This window comes from Oryza glaberrima, chromosome 4 (genome assembly GCF_000147395.1).
Source record: "Oryza glaberrima chromosome 4, OglaRS2, whole genome shotgun sequence".
NCBI lineage: Eukaryota > Viridiplantae > Streptophyta > Magnoliopsida > Poales > Poaceae > Oryza > Oryza glaberrima.
Genome location: NC_068329.1, coordinates 15,502,032 through 15,522,988, shown reverse-complemented (window position 1 = coordinate 15,522,988; position 20,957 = coordinate 15,502,032). Strand labels below are relative to the sequence as shown.

General features: G+C 41.3%; 3 protein-coding genes across 5 annotated transcripts; all 3 read left to right on the top strand.

The window, feature by feature from the left end:
- Positions 1 to 462: 462 nt before the first annotated feature.
- LOC127769620 (protein XRI1-like) lies at positions 463 to 3,611 on the top strand. Of its 2 annotated transcripts, none has more exons than XM_052295218.1 (9): positions 463 to 803; positions 1,518 to 1,570; positions 1,674 to 1,784; positions 1,866 to 2,002; positions 2,091 to 2,169; positions 2,266 to 2,347; positions 2,448 to 2,500; positions 2,796 to 2,876; positions 2,970 to 3,611. In XM_052295218.1, exons 1-9 carry the CDS (start codon positions 742 to 744, stop codon positions 3,221 to 3,223), a joined length of 912 nt encoding a protein of 303 aa, XP_052151178.1. In that variant the 5' UTR covers positions 463 to 741; the 3' UTR covers positions 3,224 to 3,611. The 2 variants fall into 2 exon arrangements, with proteins under 2 accessions (XP_052151178.1, XP_052151177.1); XM_052295217.1 differs by having other exon boundaries at positions 464 to 803; positions 2,266 to 2,359.
- Positions 3,612 to 5,179: 1,568 nt separating this feature from the next.
- On the top strand, positions 5,180 to 9,667 carry LOC127772039 (eukaryotic translation initiation factor 3 subunit H). Its single transcript, XM_052298010.1, has 12 exons — positions 5,180 to 5,327; positions 5,443 to 5,552; positions 6,299 to 6,415; positions 6,518 to 6,621; positions 7,537 to 7,603; positions 7,987 to 8,120; positions 8,200 to 8,248; positions 8,325 to 8,396; positions 8,491 to 8,592; positions 8,684 to 8,751; positions 8,919 to 9,071; positions 9,447 to 9,667. The coding sequence occupies exons 1-12, from the start codon at positions 5,318 to 5,320 to the stop codon at positions 9,502 to 9,504; spliced, it is 1,044 nt and encodes a 347-aa protein (XP_052153970.1). The 5' UTR covers positions 5,180 to 5,317; the 3' UTR covers positions 9,505 to 9,667.
- A 6,192-nt stretch (positions 9,668 to 15,859) lies between these two features.
- LOC127771382 (class V chitinase-like) lies at positions 15,860 to 18,667 on the top strand. Of its 2 annotated transcripts, XM_052297284.1 has the most exons (3): positions 15,860 to 17,061; positions 17,146 to 17,321; positions 17,877 to 18,667. In XM_052297284.1, the coding sequence occupies exons 1-3, from the start codon at positions 15,876 to 15,878 to the stop codon at positions 17,877 to 17,879; spliced, it is 1,365 nt and encodes a 454-aa protein (XP_052153244.1). In that variant the 5' UTR covers positions 15,860 to 15,875; the 3' UTR covers positions 17,880 to 18,667. The 2 variants fall into 2 exon arrangements, with proteins under 2 accessions (XP_052153244.1, XP_052153243.1); XM_052297283.1 differs by lacking the exon at positions 17,877 to 18,667 and having other exon boundaries at positions 17,146 to 17,856.
- The last annotated feature ends 2,290 nt before the right edge of the window (positions 18,668 to 20,957 follow it).

Here is a 20,957-nt window from a genome sequence, read left to right as displayed (position 1 = left end):
CCTAAATGGTCCCACGTATCATCGTCACAAGCGCCGATTAAAGCAAAATTGACCACGAAAAAAATGTATCAAATTTCTCATCTATGTCACCCAAGGCCGTGTGAAAAATTTTGGATTGGATTATTTAAGGGTTAAGTTTATAATTTGAAAAGGTTGCATATATCCGATTAGATGTAAAGACCGGATAAAAATACCCTTCTCAAGAAAATAAAAGCCTAGGTGAAAAATGGTGTGGGTTAAGCTGGACCTTCGCCAGTTCGCCACCATGGCTGTGGCTGGGCTGGGATTGGAATTTGGAAAGGCCATCAAGGCCTTCCTTACTTTTTCTTTAAAAAAAACGCGTAGAGAGAGAAAATCAGACGGATGAGAGGGGGGGGAGAGAGAGAGAGTAAGTAGCGGTTTGAGCACGCGGCGGCACGGAGACCCACGAGAGAGAGAGAGAGAGAGAAGGTGGCAACGGCCCTCTCGCTCGGAAACCAGCCCACCCACACCAACACACTCACACTGCCCTGCCCTATCGCAATTTCCATTTCCATCTCTCCTCCTCTCCTACTCCTCCTCGTCCTACAAATGCGGCGCAGGACGAGAGTCAGAGCGGAGTAGTAGCAGACGAACGACGACATCGGAGCGCTCTTGTCTCCTCCTCGTTTCTTCTGCTCCCGAGTCAAGCAGATCCTCCAAGCCCAGCGAGGGGGCGGGCGCGCCGCCGCTGCCGTTGTTGTTGTCGGCCGCAGCGCAGACATGGACCCGTCCGGCGGCGGCGGCGGAGTCGGAGTCGGAGGCATCGGCGGCGGTGAACAAATGTGGGTGCGGGGTTTACGTCTTCGGGGGTTGCTTTGCGGGGCGGGTTTGGTTTGGTCGTCGAGACGGCGGCCATGGGGAGGGGGGGGGGGGGGGGGAACTGGAATCCGCGACTGTTTATCGCCTCCTTTTGGGGGATGGAGAAGTCTTGTGGTTGTGGCGATTTGGTGTTTAGAGTTTTGGTAGATTTGGGGGGGGGGGGGGGTGATCGCCTGATCGGGTCTGGGTGATTCGTGTATGTTAGTGTGTGTGTTTCTTTTTTTAATTTTAATATCACTTGCTGAATATGTTATTCGTATGACGATTTAGTTGCTCTTGTTGGAAATGGCTCAAAAACCGTGGGTATTTAGGTTGATGCGGCTGGGAAATGCTAGGATACTAGGAGGAGGAGGACATGACTGTTCTTAGATTTGTGTGTTAGATTGGAAATGTTTCACTTCAATTTTTGGGCTCAAGGGGTTTGAGAATAAATGGACACATACTGTCTTTGCAATGCCGTGTCGGTGATAATCAATTCCGGTTTAGGAGTCTGCCGTAGCACGAAGTGATAACATTTATTATGATCTATGTAGAAACTATAAGGAAGAACTCATTATGATTCAAGCTGTATCCTGTTTCGACTGTCCGCGGAACTGATTACTGTCTAAAAATGGCACGCTATTTCGCCGTGTTACTTTGATTGCGATTTATGTCTGATCTTGTAATGCTTACTGCAGTCTTTGGGACTGGCAAGCGGCGGAGCAGTGCGAGAGCAATGCTGCAAATCATGGTACATCACTCAAAATCCATAAATCATAATAGCATCTTTACACAGATTCGGAGCATCTGTTTCGAGTTTCCACTTACTATTTGATTGTTTCTTTTTACATTAGATGTTTCTAGATTCATGTGGGACTGCCTCAATCAAGATGATGATGACCTACTGGGATTGCTGGGCAATCAAACTCCTCTAAGAGATTGTCGTGGCTTCTTTGATATTGATGGTAGGTAGTTTCTTGTTCTTACCACCATCAATTGTTATTCCTCTGGAATGTTTGCTTAAATGGAGATGTTACTCGAGTCAGATTTCACCTGCAAGGAGACGTTGGACCTAGAGGAATCTCGGGAATCAAAGCGCCGCCGCATATTGGAGTACCCTTCTGAGTCTAATCAATCAGAAGATGGAAATCGTGAAATAAGTTCTACCATGGGCACATCTGAGGTAATTCACTAGCACCTAGATATCTTCCAAGTTAGTGCATTGTGCTCTTGTTTACACTTCTTACTTCTTTTCCTGATCCATGTCTTAGGTATCAGAAATTTCATTGCTTTGCACCGATGAACCGCAGAGCTTCAAGTGGGATTCACAGAACAATTCAAATAATTTTGGTTTGTCTTTTGTTTTTCATATTATATTGTTTGACAACTTAAATTGCTATGCCTTTTTTGTTAGCTAACTGAAAATAGTGGCATCTGATACAATAGATTCTTTGTCAACTGGAGCATTCTACCAACCATCAAATAGTCATTCGAAAAATTGCTCTGATGAAAATCAAATGCATTTCAGGCATGACCAAATGTTAGCTACTCTCTGTTCCCACAGAAAACAGTATTTACTTTATCATTATATTTCAATGATGACATGTTAAGCTTGGATTCATTTTTAGGCATTCTAGCCAGGAGAGCGTTACATATACCAATGATCAAAGTGGTATTTCAGGTCAGTGCAAAGTGTACGTCTACAGCATTGTTAAAGTCAAATTTTCATTTGTTTTTAAAACATGGCTTGTAATCTATGCATGAGCATCCCATCTCATCACTGTTTGTCCTTACGTCCCCATGCGAGATATCTGTAGAGAACATTTTTGTTTGCTGTTTTCCTTCGATGCAATGCCATGTTTTCAGTCACTGCAAAATTCTATACTGATTGACGGACATACAGTTTGAGTGCCTCGCTGAAACTAAGATTTTGTAGTTTTGGCAGGAAACTTACCAGTTCTTTCTATCTATAACAGGAACAACTGAGAATGATTCAGTGACAGAAAGTCTTCTAATGCAGGAGACTAGGAAGCTTTCTACACTTAAAGTATCTAAAGGTATTTTCAGTTTGACAGTATCTTATCATGTCATCAACATTTCTTACTTTGAGTTTTGTCTATGCTGATCATTTGTCTCTGCTGCTATACTAGGAACCTCACTGGTTAAGGCGAAGCAGAATTTAACTACAACTATAGCATACCCTTTTACCCTCATCAAACCATCCTGGGAGGAAGGAGATGTCATCACTCTAAAGGATATAAATCAGCGAATCCGTGCTCCTCCGAAGAAGGCTCCAGAAACCCTAGGGACTTCAGCCTTCTCTGGCAAGCCAGTCATTGGCAAGACAAGGATCAGAACTGACGGGGGCAGAGGCAGCATCACGATACTAAGAACAAAAGGTTGAGAGTCCAAACAACTTGTTTCTCAGCCATTACCTGGATTGCTTTCAGCAATTTGATCTCCACAGCTCTCCAGTTTTTTTTTTTTTTGGCCATGGATTTGGTATTTAGGATGACTATCAATGGCTAACTCTTCAAAGATTTACCATTCATCCTGTGTACATTAGCGGCATGCGGCTAATGTTAAATATATGAGAGTTTTGTGTTCAGAAACCATGTCCCTCTACTCATCTAACTTATGTTGGATGTTGTTCTGGGTGTTCTCCCATTTTTCTGAATAGTTGTCCATTCTCAAATGGACGCGTGTAATCGGGAAACATTTGATTATTTTGTTGCTTACAATATATAGCACAGATACAGGTGAGTTTATATACGATTGCATCCAGTACTGCATTTTGTATACATCCTGGTAACAAGAAGAATATGAGATATCCGAATTCCTACTATTGTATCAGATTCCTCTCATTCCTTGACGCAGCGGTCAATCGGATGGAACATGAAACACATCTTAAATTTTGATCTCCTGTAGCGGCACTATGATCCAAGTGAAATTCTTGGCACAGAAGCTAGTAGTTGATGATTGTCATCTCTTACTCGGATAGAGAACCCAGTAGTTGATGATTGTCATCTCTTACTCAGATAGAGAACCCAGGAGTTTTCGTGAAGGTGTCGACATTCTAGGATAGAGAGGGCAGAAGAACTCGAACATCGGCCTCTCATCTATAAACTATTAAGTAAATACCGATCTCGAATTGAGTTCTGATGGATAGGTTGCAATGGCGAAATAACAATAGATAATACTTGCTATCTCTTGCAAGATCATGAGTCTATGATCATGTCATCGTTTATAAATGACGATAGTTTTATTGAACAAGCAAGAAAAAAAGGTTTAAACATAAGATCCCCACTACTGTGGTGACAAAAAAAAAAGAAAGGAGAAAACCACAAGAATACTCAAGACTAAAGAGGACGCGACCATAGACACCAAAACAACTCTAGCCACCCGCTACCTCTAGCTAAGCCAAGCCCCTAGCTCTTGCTATATACTAAAAAAACCCTTTCTCTGAAATCCAACTACCCGCAAGGAGAGGATTCGTTAAACACACAATTTTTTTGGTGCATGCTTCCAAAGTAATGAGAAAAATTCAGGTCATGCTTGAGCACCTTTGGAATAATAGAATTGACCTTTATCCACCATTTACAAAAATAACTATCCTTTGGTTGTGATGGAAGATCTGCACAACCATACCGACTAAAGAGGAGATACCAAACTTGTCATGAGAAGACAACCTATCAAAATGTGCTGAATGGCCTTCTCCTCTTGATCACACATCGGCCCTATTTGCGAGATTTGATAGTGTGGCATCCTTTTGGACCGAAAATTGATAAGTAGACTTATTAGGAGGTTGATTTCTAATTCAATATAAATTGAAGGATATATAATCGAACTTCACACATTTTACTTTTATAAGTCGTTGTATTTTTTAAAACAATATTTCAGATTAATCATACAATTAGTGTTTTTAAAAAATAAATTCCAGTATAAATGAAACCATATAATATAATTAGTTTAGAAAAATCATAAATTCTAGTATAAATGAAATGATACAAGCAAAATATAATAATTAACAAATAACTATTTTTCTCACAATAACTAATTTACACCAAATACAACGTTTTCTCTTTTTTTATCATCACAAATTGTTTTTTTTCCTTTTTTTACACCAATTGTTTTTTTTTTCTAGTAGATGGCAATCCGGTGCTCCTTGTCTGAATTCTCTCAATCTCAACTTCTCAAGTGGCAACTCTCAACCCCCTTCAGGTGTCAAAAAAAAAAAAAAAACCTCTCAAGTCTCAACCCCTTCAATCCCAGCCGCCAATTTTAGGATCCAACGGCTCCTAGATAGCGTACGGCACCACCCGTAAACCGTGAACAAACCCAGCCCGGGACACAATCTGCGCCGCACATCAAAATCGGGCTCGAGTCGACACACGAGCGAATCTGACCTAAACCCTAGCTCGCCTCCTCCTCCTCCTCCTCCTCCTCGCCGCCGCCGCCGCCGCCGCCGCCGTCGCCGTCGAGCACCACCCGAGCAGCCATGGCGAATCGTAAGCGAGACGAAGAACCGCCCTACCCTCTCCCTCTCTTGTGTCCTGCTCCGCTTCCGACTCTGGGGGCGAATGGGTGGTTTGTTTAATTGGTTCGGTTTGGTTTGGTTTGCAGCGGCAGCAGCAGCAGGGCCGTCGGGGGGAGCGAGGTCGTTCCTGCAGGCCGTGTCGACCGTCACCGAGGAGGCGCCGTCGCCGCTCCGCGTCGTGCAGATGGAGGGCCTGGTGATTATTTTTCTTCTCCCCTCCCGTTTTGTCCCTTGGTAGAATTCGAAGCGCGTCCGCTATGCTAGCATGTTTGTTTTGGGCGACTTGCGCTTGGGATGAAGTAGGGATAAGCTCTTGATTTCGGGAGGATCTGTTTGTGTGATGAAACGCCCGCAGTGTGCGATTTCTCTTCACCCAAATGTGTTGTTTAGCTCTTTAGATCGAGGTAATTACATGCTTTGCCGTGTAATTAGATCGGGGTCCTTTGGCTCTGGAACTGGAGGGATTTGGTGAGGTTATTACGAATATAGTTGTCTTTTTTACAATGTTTTCTTCTACACATGATTTGAAAGTGATCGGAAGACTTCCTATCTTAATTAATTACATTGAATGACCTCCTTCGGTCATTCCGGCAAAAAAGAAAGTGATCATCTGCATTGTGATTGTTGAGAAGAAGTGTAGGAGAAACTAGGGAGAGCAGAGGGTGGGAGAAAATTCTTGCTTGATTCGCAGCGCAATAGGAGCCTCCAAGAGTGCTCTAGTGGAGCACAACCATATTGCACGACACACATGTTGCTTTTAGTCATGTACTTATGTTGACCATACTCTACTAGATCAAATTTGCTGCACCTTTACATTGGATGATTTTCTGAGGGCCAGCCGCATTTTTCTTTTGCCCTGTGTTTGAATAGGCATGTTTAGGTATAGTACTCTTATATTTCCACTCACAAATTTCTCTCTCTCTCTCTCTCTCAATCATGCAGGCTGTCCTGAAGATCATTAAGCACTGTGAGGAGTTTGCACCTGCTCTAGTTACAGGCCAACTGCTTGGTTTGGATGTTGGCAGTGTTCTGGAAGTAACGAACTGTTTTCCTTTCCCAGTGAGTATTTAACATCTATAACATATTTCTTTTAATATGACTTGAGTATTCTTGTGGTTGTTTAGTTTATAGATTAACAGCTACTTTAATATTTGACCACAGATGAGAGAAGATGATGAAGAGGCAGATGCAGATGGTGCAAATTATCAGCTTGAGATGATGAGGTGCTTGAGGGAGGTTAATGTTGACAATAACACTGTTGGATGGTATGATAAGACATTTCATTCAATACCTATTGCTGTTGTTCCATATGATAATTAACCTCTGCCGTGTGCTTCTGCGAGCAGCCTTTGAGTTTACACGTGTTACAACTCTGTTTTTGTAGTCTTTGATCCTCTGCCTTTAATTTATATGTGCATAAATAGTTTATTCGTATTTCTTTGTTCTGACCGTTTGTTCATTATTATATTTTTGGAATGTTGCTAACATCTTTGGCTGTAGTTAATAATGCAGGCAAACTAAATTGAGATATGCTCATTTGTCAACATAGTTTAGTGATGCTGTTGAGTATGTGACACTGAAAAGTGAGAACAAAATAAATGTGGAATTTTGCCTCTATGCATACATGTATAGAAATGTTGTTTGTGTCATGTATTCACCTTGTCTCTGTTTAAAATCAATGGTGCTCTGCTTGTTTGCTTGGACTGATTATTTTATCTAATCCTCTTTTGGAAACACTTCATGAGAGTGTTAAATTTCTTATTGCATGAAGCAACCAAACATCATCAAGCTTCTGGTAGCAACCTTTAGTTATCGTGTATGTGGTTAACATTGACCTTAAAGTGGCTGGTTTTGTGCTTACTCGATGTATTTTCCAGTCTTTTGCAGTTGCATTAACGACATATTAACCTGTGTTGCATTCTAGCTGTTTCATGCCTCGTTCAAAATATTTGCTATATTTTTAACTCCAATAATGACTAATTATCCAACGTATTTCATCTTGAGCTTAAGTGATGTGTCCTATTATTTGTATTATTTATGTTGTGGTTTTAAGTTTTAACCTCCATTCTTGTTGTACTTGTTTAACAGATTTTGCACATACAACTATCATAATCATCCAACAAAGCTGTAGCCTGTTCTGCTTCATGTTTTGACCCTTTTTTTCCCATGCCTGTGTACAGGTATCAATCTTGCTTGCTTGGATCTTTTCAGACTGTGGAACTGATTGAAACGTTTATGAACTATCAGGTATGCAAAAATAAATAAGGTGCAATTGATCAATCTTTCCATTGCTGTTGGGTTATCCTCTCCCAGCTTTGTTGACCTACTGCAGTAATAGTTTTAGGCCAACTTGCGCATTAATTAGCTCAAAATAGCTAGCACAGCATGAACAAACAAATAGGACAGCAAACAGTGCACCTAATTAGCTTCTCTAATTAGCATGTAACCTATTTTGACACGAATCAAGGTTAAGTCTCTGTATGCATTACAATATCTAACCTGTTTGTACATCCAATGTAGTATACGCAGCAGTACATGCATATCATATATCAAATATCTATGAGTTGGTCATAAGAGTTGCATAATTTTCTGCGATGTTGCATGCAGAACATAACATTTGCATGTTACAGGAGAATATCCGGAGATGTGTGTGCATCGTTTATGACCCATCTAGGTCAAATCAGGGGGTTCTAGCTCTCAAGGCCTTGAAACTCACAGATTCATTCATGGATCTTTACCGTAACAATGGTTTAACTGGAGAGAAGTACGGTTTCTTTTATGTAACCCAGTCCTTCTAATAGTTTTTAAAGATTGCATATGCAAATGACTACATGTTTTTACAGGTTAAGAGAGAAGAAATTGTCATGGGTTGATATTTTTGAGGAGATACCGGTATGTACTTAGTTATCTTTCATGTCAATATGTACAATTTTTGTGTCCTGATGTATCCTGTCTTATTGTCTCATAGATTAAAGTTTCCAACTCTGCACTTGTCAGTGCCTTCATGACGGAGCTGGAACCTGAATCACCTGTTTCACAGGTTTAGAGTTAACTTGTGAATTTTTTTTATGTGGCATCTGTTGTCATCATCCTTTAGCAGCTACCTAGGATTTATATTTATCTTCTTGTTACAGTGTGATTTTGACCGCCTTAAATTGTCAACTGCTCCATTCATGGAAAGGAACTTGGAATTTCTGATTGGCTGCATGGATGATCTTTCATCAGAGCAGAACAAGGTTATTTTTTGAAATGAACTTTTGCATAAACTATCTGATGTTACTGTGACAAATATATTTTATATGACTGGGTGTTGTCCTTCTGGTGTAGTTCCAATATTACTATCGCAATGTCTCAAGACAGCAGTCACAGCAGCAGGCATGGCTCCAAAAGAGAAGGTCAAAACAACTGCTTGTCCATTGTGATATTGATCAGTTCATTAGCTCTTGGAATGTGCCAACTTTTTAAACAAGCGCACTCTTCCTCTCGGAAATAAGCAAAGCAGGTGCTGCTATGAATATGGCAATTTACGTCTCATATTTTTTTTGCTACTGACATGCTGCAGGCAAGAGAATATGGCAAGAAAAGCTGCTGGAGAGGAGCCATTGCCAGAAGAAGACCCATCCAATCCCATTTTCAAGCCGATTCCTGAGCCGTCACGTTTGGAGGGTTATCTTGTAACCAATCAGATCTCCAGTTACTGCAACCATATTAATGGGTATGGATTCTCGCAAGTTTATGCCTATTCTCTAGGAGTTCCATAATGCCTGTGTCTTTTCGTCAGGAATGAACCATTAGATGTAGAAATTTTACTGTGATTATTATAGTCGTACAGATGCATGTCTCATGATTGAACTAGTAACATGCAAAAGTATTAAATATACAATGTTGTTAGCATGTAGTGGTGTAGTCTGATACACAAAATGTTCCTTTTTGAATGATCCATTTAATTATGGCAATGGTTACGGTGAAGTAAATATGGCAAAATTTCTCTTCTGGCTCTTGTTTCCGTCGTAAAGCTTCAGATGTTTTTTTTTTTTCATTCCATTGCGCTTATTCACCAGCCATATTGATATTTGCGTTACTACTGCAGGGTTGCTGGTCAGAATTTCAACAGGCTCTACTTAATGAAGGCCTTGCAGGAGGACTAGATGGCTAGGTGATGAGTGGCAACTGTTATGATATTTGACTTGCTAGATGTCAATTTTGCCTTGTGCTTTATGCCTATTATACCTTTTGCCAAGAAAAGCCAGAGCCTATTGTACCAATCTTACGGATACAAAGTCCGCAGTATGATAAATTGATTTTATCGCTTGGTTGGGTCTCTTATGGTGTTTAAATCTTTCAGTTAACTCAAATTGCTATAACTACAATTAAATATTTTTTTATCAGACCTCATTTTCTTCAGATAATCTGTAGCTACATGTTTGAAGCAGACCATCGTATCCTGCTAGAGAGCTGAACGCATTTTGATTGTGCCAATGCCTTGTGAATCGTAGCTACAGATTATCTGAATAAAATGAGAGGTTTAGCTCTAATCACCTTATTTGGGCATAGCAGTAGACAGTAGTCACTGCATCTCACAAGTAAAGGGTTTCCAGACCGTACCAGTTACAGGCCAAGTGCCAACCACGGTTTGACGGATTGGTACAGCAGAATGATGCAGTATTCAAGAGAGATGCTGACAACAATATATGTACGAAGGGTTATCACATGGTACAAGGGTTATGTTTGGCCTTTATGGGGTCATCGTGGGCCTAAAAAGTTACGAGCAACAAATGCCACGTATGCTAATGATATAGTTCTTCTGGCATAACAAATGAACTAGTAATAGTTGGTTCGGGAAGTTTATAAGAGCAGTAGCTATTCTAAAATCTCCAGCTACGCCAAATATACCAAATAGGTTCCATTTTCACGTTAAGAAACACGTGGTTTCTAATGAAATTCCTAATGGGTGATCGATCGCGCGTGGTCACCCCTCATCCACGTGGTTTTTTTTTTCACCACATTACTTTTCTATTTTAGTAAATTTATGTACCTAAAATTTATACACCTTAAGTTTACACATCTAAAGTTTATACACCTAAAATTTAGAGGCCCAAAGTTTCTAATTCAAAAGTTTATATATCCGATTCAAATTTGAATTTGAATTTAGTATATATAGTATTTCTATACATCTCAAGTTTATAGACCCAAAGTTTATAAGTCAAAAGTTTATATACCCGATTCAAATTTGAATTTAAATTCAAATACTTTTTATATATAGTATTTCTATACATAAATTTTTTTAACTTTGTTTTTTTATTTTTTTTTAAATTTTATGATATAGTAGGAAGAGAAAAAGGGGAGGAGGAAGGGGGGAGAGGAGCGTCTAGGGGGATGGGCCCATTAGCAGCCCTCGGTTTCTACTGTGTCCCCCTCCCCCCCCCCCCCCCCCCAAATTTTTTTTCTTTAAAAAAAAAGTAAAGGGACTAAAGTACTCTATAGGTATTTTGGGGTCTTATTGTTTTCCCATTGACTTACAAGTGATACCAAAAATTGAATTTTAAAGCTTGATCTTGGAGTTGATTTTTGATTTTTTTTAATGTAGTTTTTTTATATTAGTTTTTAAGTCAGTAAAAACATGTGTAAAAGTTTTATCTACAAATTATTTTTAGCTATAGGCAAGGACGGATCTAGAAAAACATTATAGGGATGACTTATCTCCTTTCTCTTCCAACCCCCTTTCTCTTCTTCCTCTCTCTTTTTCTTCCTTCTCTCTCCTATCAATGGTGACCTAGACGGGTAGGAGGACTTGAGTGTCCTAGCACCCATGTTCAATCCATCCCTGACCATAGATCTTTGTTTGAGGAAGATTATAGCAGCTATAGCTTCTAAAAGTTGCAGCTCTCAAAAACCCAATTTCTTCAAATTCTCATAAGCTGACTACTAACAACTACTTCTCAGAACCTTAATCTCTCTAAAAGTAAGGATGGTAGTGGGACATAAGCCAACTATAAACTTATGTGAAAAAGACATACAATAATATGGTGAGAAAAATATCTATATTAAATTTATAGTGAGAGAAAAAGATGAAAGAACAAAATAAAGACTTTACAATTAACTTATACATGTTAGTTTTAATATGGATTAATCAAAGGTTAGCTCCATAGTCTCCGGGTACATGCAGCTTATTATCGCCGTGGACCAGGCAGAGGCAGCCGTGGCGTGCCGTATGCAGTTGGGGTGCCTGGCCTTTAAATCGCCCCGGCCGGCGAGAAGAGACAATCAGAGTGAGACACAGCTGCGGTTGGTCTGGACCTCGCTCACTGCACTAGTACATTGTTTCACGCCTCCTGACATTTAAAAACTTCTTATATCATTCGAAATACGAAGAGTTCAAAATCTTCAAGAAATTTTCACCTCAAATATGAACGAACGGTCGTTTTGGAAGCGAGATGTTATCCAGAGACGATGCAGTACGTACGCTTGTGTAGCTGAGGACAAACAATTACGCATGCCGTTAGCTAGAGTCGATGGTTATAGTATAGTACTCCTCCGTCCCATAATATAAGAAATTTTATAGTTGGATACGATTAATATGAAAATAGGTGAAAGTTAATGGTGCAGGATTGTGATTAGATTAGTAGTGAAGGTAGATGGAAAAAGTGAATGATGGAAGGTTGTGATTGGTTGGGAAGAAAATGTTAGTGGAGAAGTTGTTATATTTTAGGACAAATCCTGAGGGTTAAAAGTTGTTATATTTTAGGATGGAAGGAGTATTTTTTTGTGATTTATTAATAAGATTTGCTCTTAATAATGTCTTGTCATCCGACAGTTTTTATCATTTCGTGATGTTAGATGGTTACGCTATGGATAACTCTCTCCGTTTTGAAGTATGTGTAGGCTTCAAATTCTCATGGTTTCATTCATTTCATTAACTCAAGAGACGATCAGATGTTTCCAAAGAGAATCTAAGCGATTTTAAAATTAAAAAATAACAACTAAAGCAATTAAAAAGAAATCTTCTGACTTAATCTTAGTATTTGTTAAAGAACTTAAAAATCGTTATAATACTTCCTCCATTTACAAACGATTATCATATAATTTTTGATGTTGTTCAGAAATGATTAGTATATTTATACTCCATCTTAGTGCCTTTTCGTTTATCTATGCGAAGTACTAAATGGATCGGTGCATGCATGAGCTTGAGCTATGCAAGACTCATCCACCAAACAATATTTCTCCTTCATCGACGCATCACGCATATACCGAGTTCTTTGGAGTGGAAACCGTTTGTGTGTGCTCCAACTACAGAAGAGATGAAGCCAGGCTGTAGCCTGTGGCAGTCCTCCAAATATTTTTTTTTCCAGAAAGAAATTATAAGTATATTGAAGATTGAACACGGAACTTTGAGATTAAAATCGCACTTCTATCACTGCACTATTAAGTGCATGCTTGCTGATTGCTGATCTGCCTCTTATCAGTGTCACTAAGGCTGTGTTTGGAATCTTGTGTTCCCAACACAAGTTGTGTGTATGGAAAACGAAACGGTTTATTAGCACATGATTAATTAAGTTTTTACTAATTTTTTTTAAAAAATAGATCAATATGATTTTTTAAGCAACTTTCGTATAGAAATTTTTTTAAAAAAACATAGTAGTTTGAAAAACGTGTGCGTGCGAAAAATGATGCGCTCGAATAACGAAAAGAGGAAGTTGGGAAGAGTTCCGAACACAGCCTAACTGCTGCTTGGCCCGGACACATGCATGGCCATGACCCACAATTGGAGACAAGACAAGCAAAAGATGGCAGGGACCTTGGTGCACACTGCAGGCACAGATTGTCACGAGGATCATCTCCTTCCAAACGCAGCGGCCAATCAGAAAACAATCACAAGATGGATGGGAGTTTACATCTACTAGTAGTACTATCGATCTTGGTCGGTTTTTACCAGTGATTTCCCGGAAAATGCACAGCTCGTTCCAGGTTCTACTCCTACAACATTCATTCACACAGCAAGCTTTCATGGTAGTCCCTCCCGTCAAAAAAAAAAAAAAGAAAAACTAACCTAGAACTAGAATGAAATATAACATGTCTAAATTCGTTGCACTAGATTAGACCATTCTTAACAAATAACTACGATGATGTTCATAGCATTAAATAAGCTACCATCTAGAATGAAAAATAATGTGGCAAATAAATAAATAAAGAAAGAGAAGGAAAGCATGTCTTGCATGTGACATGGTTTCTACACAACATCCAAAACATTATGTGAGATAAGTAGCATTAAATTTAAGTATGTAATAGTGGTGTTTGCATTGGAAGAGTAGTGTCTAGTATTCCCTCCATTCCAAATTGATCTACATATTTCATAGGTACACCAAGACCAAGAAAAGCTAATAACTCTCTCATACTATATTTACTCTAGCAACAAACCCAATGCATGCACCATCCTCACTATTTCCTAGCCAATAGAAAATCAAGATATTGCATGTGGGCTATAAATACTTGTGTGCATGGATGCATACATCAATGTCCATTTACTCCAATGCATAAATAACGAATAAACTTAATAAATGAATACAAATATGTAGATCATTTAGGAATAACCTAAAAAAACTATATGTAGATTAATTTGTAATGGAGGGAGTATTAGTTATGATGTGGAGTTTATGGAAATTATATCCAGTGTCTTTGGTTGGGAATGGCCTTATATCTCATTCTAATTTTAGGGTTTTTTTTTTTTTACGAATGGAGTACGTTTTTTTGACTTTTTCTCAGTGCTCATTGGGATTTTAACCATTGGGAAAGTTTGCGGTGAACGCACGCTCGTGTAATGTAGTATTGGGATTTGAACGCACGCAAACGTATTTTCTCGTGCTTGAATTCGAGATGTACAACCCTGATATATATAATTCACAATCTTTTTTGTGTAATGAATTGCTTGCGTGCGTGCGGTATGAGTACGTTGTGCATCCAAAAAGAGGCACGCGAGAGTTCCAACAATTTAGGTGGGGCTCTGGTTACGTCGAGTGGATGGATATGGTTAGGACCTTTTTTTTTTAAAAAAAAAACTAGTGGTTAGGACCATTTGAAATGCCTGAATTTACAAATTGTACAAGGAAGGATATTGAACTCCAACAAAAAAAAAGCGATGCATAAATTCGAACATTCCAAACGGCTCCATAGTCTGTCGTCACCAGGGTTTCACATTTTCAACTTACCAGTATACAGTGGCGGATCTAGAAATTTTCGTGAGCCTAAGCAAGTTTAACAACAAATATAGTATACAAATTTGTAGATCATTTTAGAGTGAGCATTTGCTTTGTTATTTTACACTAAACCGTTATAAGTATGTACACTATATGTACTGCTGTTGTTACAATTTATACAGTGATTAAGAGATATTATTAGCAAGGTACTCACTCCATTCTAAAATATAAGGCATAACCACCTCTAACCCAAAGACCAAGAAATAATTATTATCATCTTCTAGTTTGGATCATCCTAATAAATATAATGCATGCATCCAATAGATTTAGAGAATATGAGAGTGGAGGATTTAAAAAAGTAATAATTTAATGGAGAAAATGTCATAGTTAATTGCTTGCATGCATACATGCCTTATATTATGGAACATCTTAAGAAAAAAAGTTGTTGTGCCTTATATTATGGAATGGAGGGAGTTATTAGATTTAATCTAATGGGGCATGGTTGCATGTAGCCGGCGGAGCCCGGGCAACTGCCTAGGGTAGTAGGGTCCCCGGGCCCTGGCTCCGCCGCTGCCAGTATGAAGTGCCAGTGGGCAAAAAAAAGAAACAAATTCGTTCAATTTCCAAGCTGTCTGAAAATCATCTTGTTCGAAATTTTCTCCCACCATACACAATGCCAAGTTCTGTTTTTTTTTTAATATTTCAAGGTGTAATACTTTAGTCATGTTTGAAGCATAAATATGTATTCTCTACATATATAAGATCGACGTATCAGTGACTGCTACTGCACCAGCGATAATTCAGATGATCCTCCATTGACCATTGACCATTGCCCATTGCCCAAGCACATATATATGCCTCTCCAAGTCCAATTGTGCATACGTGTAGCTTCAAGTTCACAGCACATCACCTTCTGTCCATCCACAATACTGAAGTTAGATGCATTTAACTTTTTATCACTTTTAAGATATGGCAATTAAGAATTTACAACTCAGAGTCTTTAACATGTGGACTTAGGACTTTTATGTGGCAATTAAGAATTTGTAACTCATAGTCTTTAACATGTGGACTCATGACTCTTATGTGTTTGTGACAAATGAGTTCAGTAAAAGTGATAAATAGTTATAAATATCTCACCAAGTCACCCTCAAAGTCACAAGACTCTTTATCTTCCCTTGTGAGTGAATGAGTAAACTTCCATGCAAATGCAAACACTTGCATACCAACACACCCCCAACAGATTCCCCTCCTCACTCCCATGAGTGTCCATGGCACAAAAACAATGTCCCCTCCCCACCCACCCCCACCCCTCTCCCCTCCACTCACCAATGGCGGCCAAGAACGGCCTCCTCCTCCTTTCCGCCATTGCTGCCGTCACTCTCTCCTCCCTCTCGCTCGCGGCGGCGGCGACCCGTAGGAGCCAAGAACCGCGGGAGGCGGTGCGGGCCGGGTACTACCTCGCCGCCGACGCCCACCTCCGGCCGCTCGCCGCGCTCGACGCGTCGCTGTACACGCACCTCTACTACTACGCCGTGGCGGTCCACCCCGCGCGCCGCACGCTGCTGCTGCCGCCGGACCCGGCGGCGGCGAGCCTCCTGGGGGATTTCTCCAGGGCGGTCAAGGCCAAGAACGCCGCCGTCAAGACCGTCCTCTCCATCGGCGGCGGCGGCGCTGGTGGTGGTGCGGCTGCGGCGGCGGGGTCGGGGTCAGTGTCGGACCCCGCGTTCGCCGCCATGGCCGCCGACCCCGCGTCGCGCGCGGCGTTCATCGGGGCGGCGGTCAAGGTCGCGAGGGAGAATGGGTTCGATGGGCTCGACGTGGCGTGGAGGTTCCCGGCGTCGGCGGTGGAGATGGCGGAGTTCGGGTTCCTCGTCGCCGAGTGGCGCGCCGCGGTGCCCCGCGGGTTCCTGCTCACGGCCACGGTGTACTTCTCCAACCACGTGTTCGACGCGCCGTTCGCCGGCGTGGACTACCCGTCGGAGGCCGTCGCGAGGAGCCTCGACTGGGTGAACGTGATGGCGTTCGGGCTCCGCCCTCCCGGCGCCGCCAACGCCACGGCGTTCGACGCGCCGCTCTACGACAGGGCGTCGCACTACTCGGCGAGCTACGGCGTCGTGTCGTGGCTCGACGCGGGCGTCCCGGCGAGCAAGGTGGTGATGGGGATCCCGCTCTACGGCCGCTCCTGGTTCCTCCGCAACAAGGCGAACAACGGCGTCGGCGCGCCGGTGGTCGCCGCGGGGCCGAAGCAGCGGGGGAGCAACGCCACGGGCGCCATGTCCTACGCCGAGGTCCAGTGGCTCGCCGCGACGGCGACGCGCGGCTCCCGCGCGGTGATCACGGCCTACGACAACGCCTCCGTCGCGTCGTACGTGTCCGTCGGCGACGTCTGGGTCGCGTTCGACGGCGTGGCCGTCGTCGCCGAGAAGCTCGCCTTCGCCGCGCGGTGCGGCCTCCTCGGCTACTTCCTCTGGCCGGTCAACTACGACGATGCCAACCTCACCGTGTCACGGCGAGGTCAGCCATGCTCCAAGCTTTTTCACTGACACTGTTCCATTGGCCGCTGCCATTGCTGACACTGAGCTCCTCATCTTCTTGCAGCATCACAGGTCTGGACGCAGACCAAAATCTCGCCGGAGTTCAAGAACGTCACCGGCGGCGCCCGGCAGACGCAGGCGCCGGTGCAGCGGCCGCCGGCGCTCCAGTCGCCTGCACCGACCACCGCGCCGATGTCGTCGTCGTCGTCGTTCTCACGGTTATCTTGGAGAATGCTGGATGTGCGTCTCCATCTGGGTGCTCTTCTTCTTCTTATTCTCGTGTGCTACCAAATCTAGAAGAAATGTTAGAAAATTCTTTAGTTCTTATGAAGATGTTGTGCTCAAATTCAGATTAGTTATTCGTTGCATTTGTGATTTCGTTTCAAATTGTATCATAGTAGCAGGTTCCAATAGGAATTCACATTAACAATGGAGTAAAAACAGTGTGTTTTAGTGACTGACCGTACAAGTTTTGAGTTAACCTTGGTTTGACATTTTGTAGTGAGTGGCCAAAACATGAGTTTCGGTTTGAAGACACATATATTTATTTGGATTAAGAAGTTTTTAGAACATATTAAATCCGTTACAAAAATTACTTCATTTTTAGTTTATCTCACACATATCAATATAAAGTCAAAAAGTCTAGAATATGCTTCCTTTTCTCCAGTTCATGTGCAATTGTTCTCCACCTTCTCAAGCAGTCAAGCTCAAATGCAATTGTGCCCTCATTTTCCTCAAATTCGAATATATTTATCTCTTACTTTCTCAAACTCTAATACATCGATTGTTTCAAAGTGAAGTCTTTATTATGGGACAGATGAAACGGGCAAAAAGAAGAAGTCTTCGTGGAAAGAGGGAGTAAACATGGGTGAGGGAGATTAATTACACTCTCATGAAGGGCAGAAAACTAGTATAAACACCTCATGTTCATATGTTGGCCAATTGGCCTGCAAATTCTGCTGAAGCTGGTATAAAAGAGGTCTGATTCTTTAATGTCCAGGGTTGTACTGGAAATCTCTGTTCTGTAAAGAATCAACAGCATTAGCATTTGTCCGAGAGATAGGTGATGTCGTTGAGGAGGATGGTACAGATTCTAGGTAGGGTTGTTCCAGATGGTCCTCTGCTAATTACTAAGTTAGCAAAGATTTCATTAACAGATTGCATGTCATTGAGAGCATCAATGATTCAATTCTAAGCTGAATTTCAGAGACAAACCAAACCAACCAGCTACATTGACAGCCAAAGAACAGTTGATTAGTTGAATCCCATTCTCTCTTGGAGACCAAAATGAGTACAGTTAGGACTTCCTCAATTCTGTCATGAAGTTTTCAAGCAGTAGGAAGAGATTTTCTAGTGAGTCTCCAAATGAAAGTTTTAACTTTGGGACGAATATATTTATTTTTACAAGTGGCTATCAGAATATTCGTAATTAGTGAGAGAACTTACATTGCCTTGGCTAGTTATTGAATCCTGTAGCCGCATTTTGCTGTGCATAATCGTGAAGGTGTTTGCTTCCAGCATAATCTAGTGGTGTTTGAAACTTAGGTAGATGGGGATGAAGATGAAAATTAAATATTTTACGCAAAATTAACGTATGATTAATTGAGTTTTAATTATTATAAACTTGAAAAATATATTTATCTGATATTTTAGAGTGACTTTCATATAGAAGGTTTTTGAGTAGTGCTCCGGTGCAATATACTTGCAGTATTCTACTACAAGTAGAATTAATCTCGACCGTTTATCTTAAAGGATAGATTAGTAATCTCTTATTACAGATTAAGGGTAATTTTGGAATGGGATGATCATGTCGACCATTTGCCCTGTACTCTCGACGCAACGCATCTCGCCCCAACACATCACCACAGTTTCTGCTCTTCCTCCCGGCAGGCGGCGGCGTGGCCGGCGGTGCTGCCCCCGAGCCCCCGACGCAGGCCCGCATCACCGCATCACTACCAAAATTTCTCATCCTCCTCTTCCTCTGTTGTAATTGGTATATTTTGTGGCTTTTATTCCAGTATGCAAAATCCTCTTCCTTCTGAGCAGAATATTTTCCTGTGGCTGAAAGCAATAGCAATCAGTCGGTAGCAATAAACATCATCGAATTGGCTTGTAATCCAGTCATATTCATGAGAGATGGCTATGGTTCAGAAAACATAAAAGTTTGACAAGGATATACTAGATTTACCAGATTATGATGAAACATTTCTGTGTCTGAAACAGTCGCTGGCATTGGTTCACGCCGACGTCGACGACGGCAAGGTTATCTTCGTGCCGTGGATGGAAAGGGTGAATAGTTAGATAATGGCAAATTACGGTAATACCCCCACGCTAATTATTATCTCTATACAAATATATCCCTCCACATTTCTACTCCCATAAAATTTGGTGAGAGTAGAACTAGATCTCAACCTTACGATTAAATACGATCAATGGCTCAGATTAATTTCTACTCTAAGTAGAAAGGACCGGAGCGAGACTTGAGGTTTTTACATGAAACGTATTGTTTAGCAGTTTGAAAAGCATGCCACAAATATCCAAATTTTCATCCAACTTTTGTTGGAGTGTCCTGACGGATGATTTGTACCTCCAAGAATGCATTAGTAGCTTGGGAATTAAAAAAAACAGTGATATTTTGTGAGTATTCCATTGCCTAAGGTTATTCCGAAGGTCAGAAACTTGTGTTGGGCTGGTGATGAGTGTAAGTTAGGTGATCACGAATGTTTTTAGTACATGGGTATTGAGTAGACAACTATATATACTTCAAACTTTTTGTAAATAGAGTGAGCAATTCATTTGTAAAAATTCAAAACTACCGTAAAATAAACAGCCAGCATAACAATGCTTTCAACGGAAGTCAATGTTAAGCTTTACAATAAAAAGATTATTTTGGTGGATTAATGGTCATAGTTAACCTTTGTTGTAATCTCAAGATGACGTGTATTGCCTTATTAGAGCCTATACAAGCTCAGTTGTTATACTTGCCCTTAGGACAGTCTCAACCCTCCACCTAGGATAGATTTTTTTAGTGTACCTTTAGATGAATATGGACCATAGAAGAGATGGAATCTAATGGTGGAAATTCATTGCTACTACACCTAATACAAGGGGTGTAGTAGTGTAGTATAAGGGTAATTGTAGAAAAATTATTGTGGTATTCTTGTAAATTCAGCAGTAAGAGGAGGTGTATTATGTAATTGCGCGTGCACGGTACTAGGGCCGGCCCTGGTGGCTGGTTCTACGCCCCGATTTAGGATTAGTTGGTTAATTAACATATATATACCTGAGAAAAAAATGGGCTGCTGATCTCCTGATCCTCGTGGCTGTGGCGCATCTTTACTAGGAGATTTGTCCGGATCCGATTTGTACCAATGGCTGCAGATCGTGCTGATGTGGCGCATGCAGTGGAGGTGTCACCGTTCACTTGGAGCGAGTACCAGCGTTCACGTGTGATTAACGGTGCAGGCGTTAATCATCACCTGGGCTGCCAATAACATGGGCCTCCCAAAGTTCAGGGCCAGATGTACGTACAGGGACTCAAGCTCTTCAATGGGCTCCACTGATCCAGCCGATAATACATGGACTTAAAATAAAATTGGACAAGCAAATCTATATCCTCGCATGTTCGGATCGGCTGGTTCCAGAGTTTGATTTTTTTTTAAAGATAATTAACCCGAAAAATCACGGTTGTAATCCGGACATAACATAATTTGTCCTAAAATAGTAGTTCTAGTTTAATTTATGTGATCACAACGAAAAAAACACGTGTTTTTGGTTGCTGACCCGATCCGGACAAATCGGATGGAATCCGGACGTAACATATATTGTCCTAAAATGGTTATCCGGATGGAATCTGACAAAACATATATTGTCCTA